Source organism: Lucilia cuprina, chromosome 5 (assembly GCF_022045245.1).
Source record: "Lucilia cuprina isolate Lc7/37 chromosome 5, ASM2204524v1, whole genome shotgun sequence".
Taxonomy (NCBI): domain Eukaryota; kingdom Metazoa; phylum Arthropoda; class Insecta; order Diptera; family Calliphoridae; genus Lucilia; species Lucilia cuprina.
The window spans coordinates 15,005,420-15,017,919 of NC_060953.1; the positions used below are offsets into that span (position 1 = coordinate 15,005,420).

The window sequence follows — 12,500 nt, forward strand, 5'->3', positions numbered from 1 at the left end:
GACTATAGACTAGACTATAGACTAGACTATAGACTAGACTATAGACTAGACTATAGACTAGACTATAGACTAGACTATAGACTAGACTATAGACTAGACTAGAAACTAAACTATAGACTGAATTATAGACTAGACTAAAGACCAAACTACGGACTAGACTAAAGACCAAACTACGGACTAGACTGTAGACTAGACTATAGACATGTCATGGTGTAACATGACTTTAAGAAGAGTTAGTATAATGTTCAATATATTAGTCAAAATGTCTGAGTTTAAATAGTCTAAGCCTAAAAGTATACACAACAAAATTGTTTAAGTTTGTTCGGCGATAGGTGAAATAAGAGTTTTTTTAGTGAAAAATGTTCTTATAGAACTGCACTACTAGATTTCTGTATATATTTGATGGTTAAAAAATCTATCTAGTTTAGTATATAGCCTATAGTCTAGACCATAGACTAGACTTTAGGCTAGACTATAGACTAGACATTATACTATATAATAGACTAGAAACTAAACTATAGACTGAATTATAGACTAGACTAAAGACCAGACTATAGACTAAACTATAGACTAGAATTAGGGCACCGGTTGGTGCCACCACTACTTTAACGCAATAAATATTCTAAGTAAAGTAATGTTTTGGTGCAAAAAAATTTCATACAAACATGCATTTTGTTATCTTTACTCATTCCTACACCATTTCCCACACCTGACTTTGAGCATAACAAAACAATAACAAAACTAACTAACTAACTTACTAACTAACTAACTAACTAACTTACTAACTAACTTACTAACTAACTAACTAACTAACTAATTAACTATTAAATATTATTAAATATTTGGATTCCATAAGATCCAAACATGCAGACGGACATAGCTTGTGTATAAAGATTCACAATATACTATATATACTGGGGAAAAATTTTGGCAAAAGATAGATGATACAAAATATTTCAATTTAAAAAACGAAATATATAAGCTATATTCCATGTTTGGCACCACATATAACTGTGAGGTGGCATTCTCAAGTATGAAACTGATTTTAAGTAAATTGCGGAATAGGTTAACCGATCAACACATTGGTGACTTATTGCGTATTAAGGAATATAAAGGAAACATTGATTTGGATAGATTAGTTGAACTTTAAATTAAGTTCAGTTAATATCTCGCTAATATCCCTTAAAAGTTCGAAATCGAATAGAAAGTCGTGATTTTCTTAATGATATTTCAGTAGTTTTATTTAATACTACTTTTTAAAAATACTACTACTTTTCTTAAATGAAAAACTCTTTCCCTTGATTCCATTTTTGTTTAAAATGCCCAAAAGTTCATGATTTTTTCTCGTCGTAAAAAGTATTTGCAATAGAAAACAAATTTCAAAACTTTTCTCAGTGTACCACCATTTTGTTATAACGTGCAGTCATCTCTCTGCTGCTTAACGCACACAAATATACACATGGTGGTATGTGTTTGCCCATGACTGCAATATAGCAAAATTTTTACTAAATAATCTTTAAGAATTTGTTTTTTAAATGGCCCCCAATAGTGGCAATATTGCACACAATAGTTTTTTCATATTTATTGAATGTTGCCACATGATTTTCTGTTTTTTAATACAAGACATATTAACAACAATCTGGCAACAGTATTTTAATTTATTTACTTTATTCACAAAACCGTTACTACAAAAACAAATAAGGATCAAAGAGTATATAACAACAACAGTAATAAAAGTAATACAAGAATAAAATACTTACAGTGACAAGCCAATTGCTGATGATCATGACGATGTTTATAATGATAATTAAAATGTTTTTAATCTGAATATAATATTACGGCCATAAACACAAGACTTGTTGTTTTTTATCTTTCTTTCTTTTTTGTAATTTTTACATTTTTTTTACTTCAAGATGTAGGAAACTATAAAAGTAGAATGTAAATCTTTTGTAAAAGTTTTCTCAGCTGTAACAGGTTTTCAACATTTAAGCTGAGGTTTTAAATTTACAACAATTAGTTGACAAATGCCAGAGCTATAAACATGACATCAAATCATACACTGTCTGCTGTTACTAAGAAAAAAAAATTGGATACAACTCTCTATCGAATTGGACTAAATTAAGGATAAAAAGGATTATTTTAACATAACAAAGGATTATTTAAATAAAGTGCAACAATTAAACAAATAAACTCTATTAGAATAAAAACCATAAATGTGAAAATTCAATTTTAAAGAACTGAGATCGGTTGGTGCATAGATGAGCTAAAGAAAATATTTGAAAATAAATTATTTTTTTACCCAAAATCTTTTATAACATTTCAAATACACAAAATTTCTAGCACCATTCGAAATCAGTGCTTTTAATTGAAATATATCTACAAAAATAATTACAAGTGCATAATTTAAAAAAAAAAAAATATTTCTCAAAGTTTAAAGAAATGATCAATGAATTTATACTCATATGGCTTCCTGTCTACACTTAACTTTTGGAATAACAATCAAATAGCAAAGCTAATGTCATTAACATTTCGTTTGAGAGTGCAGTGAGTGGGACTATGAAAGAGTGTGAACTTTCTGAGAAGCCCTAAAAGTGAAAAATACTCGTACAGTTTAGTGATCTTGCAAAACAAAATTTATTGATCTTCATTATGGTAACAATAAGTAAAGTGAGACAAATAATACTACAAAAAAAATTAACACTGATCGATTTTTAAATTAAAATTATTTTTCGAAAAGGATTCAGTAAAGACAATTTATATTAAAATTCAAACAATACGCTAATGTAATTGAAATGACTGATGACATTTAGAGTCATAAATTAACACATTTAAAGTCTTTTTCATAAATTCAAGATTTCAAAATAATTTCGATACAATTTTCAATATTGCTAAAGTGATCGATGAAAAAATAAAAAAAAGTTCTTCAACTCCAGAACTTCTTATAGTTATAGATCTATAACTACAATCTTATCGACTTTTTGATATGTTTAATAAGTTTTTAAACACTAATCTTGTTGGTTTATATGTGTAAAGTTATATCTTGATCACAGATTTTCACATATTTTATATGAAGCGTTCTGTGTAGATCAGGGATGGCATAATTGGTACGATGGTACATTTTTTGATACTATTTGATGTGCAAAAGCACTTTTTCGAATAGCCCCAAACAAGTGGTCCTCCAGACAACAACTTTAACGAGCGTAACTGCTTTAGCTGCACGAGTATAGCGATGAAATTCGACATAAAAAAGTTTTATATAAGGCAAAATCTTTCTACCAATTTTTTTTGATCGGTTCATAATTGACCTACCCCCCATATAAGGTCCCCTTCAGCAGATTACTTTCACACTCATTACTGGCGAATCAAAACTTGTCTACCAATTTTCTTTTTAGGATCGGTCCATAATTGACCCTAACCGAACCTCCCCCCCCCCTATATAAGGCCCACTTCGGAAAATTACTACAACACTCATTACTGGCTTAAAAATAAGAATATAGCAATGAAATTCGATGCACATAAGTTTCATGCTAGTCAAAATCTCTCTACTAACTTTTATATGGATCGATCCATATTTGACCTTACTCCCCATATAAGGTTTCCTTCGAAAAGTGACTTAAATGCTCATTACTGGCTTGAAAATACGAATATAGCAATATAATTCGACAGACATAAGTTCCATACTAGACAAAAGGTCTTTGTCAAATTTTATGTGGATAGGTCCATAATTGACCCTACCCCCATGGAAGGTCCCTTTCAGAATTTAAATTTAACTTTAACACTCCTTACCGGCCGAAAAATGTGAGTATAGTGATAAAATTCGGTATAAGTAAGTTTCATACGAGTCAAAACCTTTCTACCAATTTTTTCAGGATGGGCCATCAAATATAAAATTTGTAGGAAACAGCTACTAAAGTTATACAGTATTGGAATACTCTTCATATTATCAGACAAAATGTTAATATAGTCAAAACCCTGAGAATAAGTTAGACGCTTCTATAAGATTAATCAGCGCTGAGTTCGAATATTACTTCATATTTTCTCTATCGCATCTGGAATCTAAGATATTATATCCTGAGTTTTGAGAAAACGCAATTTTGTCCCTTTTCGAGACTTTATAACAGCGCCATGAGTTTTTTAAATATAACATTTTACAAAGTACAATTTCGTGGTAATATTTGTATCGTAGCTATGGGATGGGATACCATGCATTTCTTGGGCAAGAAATTGTGTAGCATCAAATTATATCCAAGATGTTAACATCGAGGGACGAACAAAGATTCACAATATCAACATATAACGCCCATTCTAATTTAAAAAGTATAAATATAAATATATTTCAGAAAATACAAACTCTTAGCAAAAAAAAACATTTTAGTACTTTGAGATCCAAAAAAGTACCCTCTGAAATATTTTTTGATACTGAGACAAAATCTCTTTTTCCATCCCTGGATTTAATGTTTCTTGTACAAAATTGATTTTGTGGGAGAGAGTGATCTGAAATTTTCCCTTTTTCGTACTTTATGGATATACGACTAGTTTAATTTTAGAGAATCCACATCCGATTTAAAGTTTCTTGTACAAAAATCGTTTCTTGATGGGAAATATGAGTGATCTTAAATATTGACTATCTTCTTAACTGGAGCGTTATTTTTGAAATGGGCGATTGATGTTAATTTTTTTTATAAAAAACTACTTCCTCACCTGCAGCGTTATTTCAGGATCTTTGACTGATTTTTGGTTCGATGATCAGCAGCAACTGAACCTTAGGATTCGAATCAAATTGGCAACTGAGATGTTTTTTAAAGAAATTGTGTAAAATTTAGTAAAAAAAACAATATTTTATTCTTAAACAATGTTGATTCACTGGGTCCGTGCCATTTTTAATGGGGCATGTAAGTTATTTATTATTCCAAAAACTTTTCAAATTAAATGGTTATTATGTTCAAAACTCTTTTTAACACAAAATACTTAGGACTCTACATTTCTGAATTTATTTCACAAGTTTAACAGTAATTTAAAATTTTATTCATATTTTTAATTGTTTGTTTACGTTTTTATTTGCAAGTCTGTCAAAATAACAAAAGATGACACAATATCGATAACTTTTTGGCAACTAACGAAAGTTGCCGTTCATAACACCAGCATTGACTGGTTGACCCGTAAAATTTCAGAAACATTTTAAATCAAATAACCATGATTTTTAAAATTTATTTAAAACAAAATACTTAAAACTTCATTTCCGATTTTTTTATATTTATTTTTTCTAAAATTATAGATTTAATTTAAAATTTTTGTTTGTTTACGTTTTTAGTTGCAAGTCTGTCAACTTAACCACAGATGACACAATATCGATAACTTTTTTCAACCAAGGAAGGTTTAGGTTGGGAAGGGTTATACACCGTAAAAACGGCGTATATCAGTCGTAATTCAGGTCTGAGTTGGGGAACAACTCTCGCGACATCGCGATTATTTCTTAAACGCGTTCAGGGTTGTGTTTGTTGCCTGGCTTTCGACAGTTTTGCGTCTCGCTCGCACTGGTGTAATGTATTACTTCATATTACTGTTCAAAGTTATATGTTGTCTACATTAACCTCGTGCTTTCGTTTTACCTCAAGAGAGGTTATGTTTTATTGGTGGAGACCATAAAATACTCAAACGTTTATACCCTGGTGGAGACCATTAAAACTCAACTGTTTAAACCCTGGTGTAGATCATTAATCCTCAACTGTTTATACCCTGGTGGAGACCATTAAAACTCTTGAAACTTACTGGTGGAGTACCATTCACAACTCAAATTTAACTTAAGTGTTTAAGGTTTCCAGCTTCTTATATGAAGATATAGGTCGACTTGGAGGATTCCCTTTAAACCAACGTGGGATACCCTGGCATTTTGCTTATGAGCTCGGCCAACAATTCAAATAATCCAAAAAAACGGCGTATATCCACTCAGAGACCGTAAGGTCCATAAGGTGATTCCCTTCAAAAACGTGAAGATACAAAACAGCGAAGACAAAAACGCTACAACACAAGAGAGAAAGAAAATAGGTAAAGAGGATATATGGATAGATAGATACTAATAAAAGTCCATGCCCTCCTACAAAACCCAGTTAAGGTTAGGTATCGAAGGCAGCTGCTTCATGAGCAGCTCACTTGGGTCCATTTAAGGTTGGTCCCGTTGTGTTACCCTAGTGGTCACAGGAGTTTGTTATAATTTCACTCTCTGCTTCCAGATCTAAACGAACCGGTTTCATTTATGTAGCATAGAATATTCTTCGAGACTATCCCTGAAAGCTCCTCTATACCAGCCAGAAAGGGAGCTCCAAAGTAATTCTCCCTACTCTCGGTAAACGTGGGGCAAAAGCAAAGAAGATGTAATATCGTTTCATCTTCTTCTTCATTATGACAACTTCTGCAGTAGTCATTATATCCAAGACCTAGTCTCCCGTCGTGAGGGCCAATGGCACAGCCTAGCCATTTCAGCCTGAGGTCCAGTTCGAAACCCTATCAGAACCCTTAGACTGTGTCTTTCCAGCCCTATAAGTAATTTGGTAATTTGATATCTTGCAATCAAATCTACTTTTCCAGGACTGGTTAATCATGTCGCGCATTCTTTCGAATATCATCCTATTATAGTGACAAATGGGTGTCGCGAATGTACCGTGTGACAACCCAATGCTCTAAGAGCAGCTTGGCTATCAACATAAATTGTCACAACCGACCCCGGATCGATATGATTCCATATCAGTTCCGTCGCTTTCCAGACGCAAGGATCTCTGCTTGGAAGACACTACATTCGTCAGGGAGTCGGAAAGACCGTTTTATGTTGATATTAACCAACGAAGAAGGGTAAATATAGGTTTGTCATTCCGTTTGTAATTTCAATAATTTCCGAACCTATAAAAAGTACCAAAAATTCCCAAAAAGGGAAATTTTTGGTACTTTTTCGTTCTACAAAAGGTACTTTTTTGAATTTTCTATAATATTGAACCTAGAAACATTAAATTTTGCATGTAGAACTCTGACTAGATAAAAACCTATAAAAGGGATCTCTTTGGTACTTTTTCGTTCTACAAGGGGTACTTTTTTATTTTCTGTAATATTAAGCCTAGAAACATGAAATTAAGTATGTAGAACCCGGATTAGGTTAGAACACATAAAAGGGAACTTTTTGGTACTTTTTCGTTCTACAAAACATAAAAATTAGAATGTAGATTCTGGATTAAGTGAAAACCCATAAAAGGGGGCTTTTTGATACCTTACCGTTTTGCAATTGGTATTTTTTTGATTTTTTGTGATAACATTCGTACTGAATTCGATTCGACACAGGCGAATATACAATCTCTTACTTGTTCATCTTAAAATCTTAATAGAAGTTTTATTTAGAGATATATTAATAAAATTTTCAGAACATATACAAATTCTTTTTGACACTCTATTAGTGTTGAACTTTTTAAAATTTAAAATAACAAATTATTTTTATTTTTTTCTATTTTAATAAGTATATTTTATATAAAATACTTCATTTATAATGATGTTAGAAACTACAAACTATTATTTATTTAATAGAATAGATTTACATAAAAAATTCAGCGTTTATAAATTGTGCCTGCATAACGCCTGACAAAAAATATCGCGTAAAATTATTAGATGGTTTAGATTATTAAGGACTGGCATACGTTTTAGAATTCATCATTTTCAAAGGGATGATATGGATGACCAGCAGCACTAAAGTAGAAAAAAAGAAAAAATAGAATTGTTATTAAAATAAATTCAAATAGATTTCTATACATAACAAGTAATTAATTTTGGGGGGAAAAAAACTAATTAAATATAACTGTTATAAAATGTTAAATAATCAAAGAAAGGACTGGTGGGGTGTAAATTTTTTAATTTTACTACACATATATAATTAATAAGAAATATTATTGTTGTATATTTTCCTTTAAAAATAGTTGTTTGTATAACAGTATTTTTTATAGGAAATTTTGTGTATAACACTTTTTTCTTTATAAAGATTTGTGTACAACAGTATTTCCTATAGAAAAGCATGTGTATAACATTTTATCCAATTTTTGTGTATAACACTTTTTTCTTTAAAAAAAATTAGTGTATAACAGTATTTTCTATAGAAAAGTTTGTGTATTTTCTATAGAAATGATTGTGTATAACACTTTATTCTATAAAAACGTTTGTGTATAACATTTTTTGTTTAAAAAATTTAGTGCATTTTCTATAGAAAAGCTTTTGTATAACACTTTATTCTATAAAAACGTTTCTGTATAACAATTTTTCTTTAAAAATTTGTTTATATAACAGTACTTTCTAGAGAAAAGTTTGTGTATAACACTTTATTCTATAAAAATGTTTCTGTATAACACTTTTTTCTTTAAAAATTGTGTGTATAACAGTATTTTCTAGAGAAAAGCTTGTGTATAACACTTCATTCTATAAAAATATTTCTGTATATCTCTATTTTCAATAGAAATGCTTGTGTGTAACACTTTTTTCAATTTGTGTATAACAGTAATTTCTAAAGAAAAATTTGTGTATAACACTTTATTCAAACGTTATAACACTTTAAAACACATTAAAAACGTTTGTGTATAACACTTTTTTCTTAAAAAAAACTTATGTATAACAGCATTTGCTATAGAAATACTTGTGTATAACACTTTCTTCTATAAAAAGTTTGTGTATAACAGTTTTTTCTTTTAAAAGAAATTTAGTGTATAACAGTTTTTTCTATAGAAAAGTCTGTGCATAACATTTTATCCTATAAAAATGCTCGTGTATAACACTTTTCTTTAAAAAAATTTGTGTATAACTGTATTTTCTATAGAAAAGCTTATGTATAACACTTTATCCTTATGTATAACACTTTATCTATAAAAAGCTTGTGTATAACACTTTTCTTCAAAAATTTTGTGTATAACAGTTTTTTCTACAGAAAAGTCTGTGTATAACATTTTATCCTATAAAAATGCTCGTGTATAACACTTTTCTTGAAAAATTTTGTGTATAATTGTATTTTCTATAAAAAAGCTTATGTATAACACTTTATCCTATAAAAATGTTTGTGTATAACACTTTTTTCTTTAAAAATTTAGTGTATAACAGTATTTTCTATAGAAATGTTCGTACATAACACATTATTCTATAAAATTTTTTGCGTATAACTTTTGTTTCTATAGAAAAGCTTGCGTATAACTCTTTATCCTATAAAAATGTTTGTGTATACCACTTTTTTGTTTAAAAAAGCTTGTGTATAACACTTTTTTCATTGGAAATGTTGTGTATGACAGTTTTTTCTATAGAAAAGTTTGTGTATGTCTTATTTTCCTATAGAATTTTTTGTTTAAAACCCTTTTTTCTATAGAAATGTTTGTGTATAACACTTTTTCTTTTCTTTAGAATATTACACTTGTTATACAGTATTTGATGTAGAAAAGCTTGTGTATAACACTTTATTCTAAAAAAACGTTTGTGTATAACACTTTTTTCTTTAAAAATTTTGTGTAAAACTTTTTTTTCTATAGAAAAGTCTGTGTATAACATTTTATCCTATAAAAATGCTTGTGTATAACACTTTTCTTTAAAAAAATTGTGTTTAACTATATTTTCTATAGAAAAGCTAATGTATAACACTTTATAATATAAAAATGTTTGTGTATAACACTTTTTTCTTTTAAAATTTTGTGTATAACAGTAGTTTCTATAGAAAAGCTTGCGTATAACTCTTTATCTTATAAAAATGTTTGTGTATACCACTTTTTTGTTTAAAAAAGCTTGTGTATAACACTTTTTTCATTGAAAATGTTGTGTATGACAGTTTTTTCTATAGAAAAGTTTGTGTATATCTTATTTTCCTATAGAATTTTTTGTTTAAAACACTGTTTTCTATAGAAATATTTGTGTATAACACTTTTTTCTTTTCTTTAGTGTATAACAGTATTTGATGTAGAAAAGCTTGTGTATAACACTTTATTCTAAAAAAAAAGTTTGTGTATAACAGTTTTTTCATTAAAAAATTTGTGTAAAACAGTTTTTTCTATAGAAAAGTTTGTGTATATCTTATTTTTTTATAGAAATGTTTGTTTAAAACACTATTCTATATAGAAAATTATGTGTATAACAGTATTTTCTATAGAAAAACTTGTGTATAACACAATATCCAATAAAAATGTTTGTGTATAACACATTTCTAATAGAAATACGCAAATATCTTATTTTCCCATTGAAATTTTTTTAAAACATTATTTTCTATAGAAAATTATGTGTATAACACTTTATACAATAAAAATTTTTGTGTATAACACTTTATTCTATAAAACGTTTGTGTATAAAACTTATTATTTAAAAATGTATAACAGTATTTTCTATAGAAAATTATGTGTATTGCAGTATTTTTTATAGAAAATTATGTGTATAACTGTATTTCTTATAGAAAATTATGTGTATAACAGTATTTTCTATAGAAAATCTTGTGTATAACAATTTATCCTACAAAAATGTTTGTGTGTAACATAACATAACAGTATTTTCTTTAGAAAGGCTTGTGTATAACATTTGTTTTTATAGAAAAATTTGTGTATAACAATATTTTCTATGTAAAATATTGTGTATACCAGTATTTTTATAGAAAATTTTGTGTATAACAGTTTTTTCTATAGAAAATGTTGTGTATAACAGTAATTTCTATAGAAATTATTGTGTATAACAGTGTTTGCTACCGAAAATTTTGTTTTAAACAGTGTTTTCCTATGAAAAATTTTGTGTATAACAGTATTTGCTATTAAAAAATTTTTTTGTTTATAACAGATTTTCTTTCACATGAATACAATGGAAATGTTAAAAATATTTGCGATCTGCTAAAGAACAACTAATAATACAACTACTGATTTTGGATAAACACAAATCCATGTTAGTAACAAAAGGAAAGGTTTAACACATTCTATCTCTAATGCAAGCCCTAATTCAACAAATTTTAGAAAATATTTTTGTTTAATGGTTTACCAAACTTTTTTCTATAAATCAAAAACCAGCATTTAATACTCATCATGAAAAGGATAATGTGGATGAGCACCAGCTTCACTATTTTCAGAATTAAAATAAACATATATAAATAAAGTTTAAAAATAAAATTTTATAATTACTAAAGATAAGAAAAAAACTACAAAAAAACTTACGAGAGAATAGGTACAAAACGACCATTGCAGTCGAAGCTATCAATGGTGTTAATATCTTCAGCCGATAATTCAAAACCGAAAACATCAAAGTTAGAAGCAATACGGCTCTTGGTAACAGACTTGGGAATAACAATATTGCCGCGTTGTAATTGATAGCGGATCAAAATTTGGGCAGGAGTCTTTTGGTATTTCTCAGCAATAGCCACAATCTAAAATTGAAAAGAAAAATTTATAAGAAATTTTAAAATTTTGAATGTTTGCAAGTGAAAAACACTTACCTTAGGATCTTCCATCAAAACGGGATCACCAGCCTTGGCCCAGGGACGGTTGGGTGAACCCAAGGGACTGTAGGCGGTAATAGCAATATTTTTCGATTTACAGAATTCCATTAATTTCTTTTGATTCAAATAAGGATGACATTCAATTTGATTGGTGGCTGGTGGTATGGTGGCTACAGCCAATACACGTTCAATTTGTTTCTTATTGAAATTGGAAATACCAATGGATTTAACTAAACCATCTTTAACTAGTTTTTCCATTTCCTTCCAGGTGTCAACATAGTCAACATCAGAATAGGCAGTTTTGCCAGCCTCATCGACAGGGAATAAATCATCTCCTTCCTTATAGCCCATAGGCCAATGTATCAAGTACATATCAATGTAAGACAATTTTAAATTCTTTAAAGTAGTCTCACAGGCACCACGTACCAAATCGGGACGATGGAAGGTATTCCATAATTTGCTGGTAACAAATAAGTCTTCACTGTAAAACAATAAAATGTAATAAAAGTTTATTAAATTAGCTGTTATCTGTAATAATTGTTTTATATAATCTTATTAATAAGACTTTATTAAAGGTACTTACCGTTTAACAACACCTTCATTAATTTTAGCCTCAATACCTTCGCCCACTTCATGTTCGTTCTGATAAACATGAGCACAATCGATATGACGATAACCAATATCAATGGCATCTTTAACAGCTTGGGCTACTTCACCCTTGGGACTCTATAGTTAAGTAAACAAACAAATAATTTAAAAACATGTTTATTATAGATTTCATAATGTTGTTTTGTATGTTTTTAATAGTTATGTTCTAAGAAGTACTATGTAATATGTATTTTACATACAATTTCACAATTTGTTGTAAATGTTAGAATTAAAGTTCATATTAATTATTTTAGTGTGAAATTTAATACTGTAACTGAAGTGGAATTTTTAATACTTGATAATTAAAACTACTAATTTTTATGGAGATTTTTAACACTAATTTTTATTGTTTTGTACACTTAAACACTTGGGGGAACAAGCAACA

At 28.9% G+C, this 12,500-nt stretch overlaps 2 protein-coding genes across 4 annotated transcripts in view; both read right to left on the bottom strand.

The window, feature by feature from the left end:
• The window catches only part of LOC124420081, a 131,544-nt gene extending 126,391 nt beyond the window's left edge, over positions 1-5,153 (bottom strand). The window contains exon 1 of the mRNA XM_046951828.1: positions 4,702-5,153. The gene's annotated coding sequence lies outside the window, so the exon portion shown is untranslated. The remainder of the gene's footprint in view (positions 1-4,701) is intronic.
• A 2,317-nt stretch (positions 5,154-7,470) lies between these two features.
• Positions 7,471-12,500, bottom strand: part of LOC111682668 (aldo-keto reductase family 1 member B1-like) — a 14,731-nt gene continuing 9,701 nt past the window's right edge. The window contains exons 2-6 of one of the 3 annotated variants that reach the window (XM_046952092.1): positions 12,051-12,193; positions 11,465-11,948; positions 11,187-11,395; positions 11,019-11,091; positions 7,471-7,725 (exon numbers count right to left, since the gene is read on the bottom strand). In XM_046952092.1, coding sequence (XP_046808048.1) covers positions 11,046-11,091; positions 11,187-11,395; positions 11,465-11,948; positions 12,051-12,193 — 882 coding nt within the window. In that variant the 3' untranslated portion in view covers positions 7,471-7,725; positions 11,019-11,045. Of the gene's footprint in view, positions 7,726-11,013; positions 11,092-11,186; positions 11,396-11,464; positions 11,949-12,050; positions 12,194-12,500 lie in introns of all 3 variants that reach the window. The other 2 variants (XM_046952090.1, XM_023444660.2) reach the window with 2 other exon arrangements.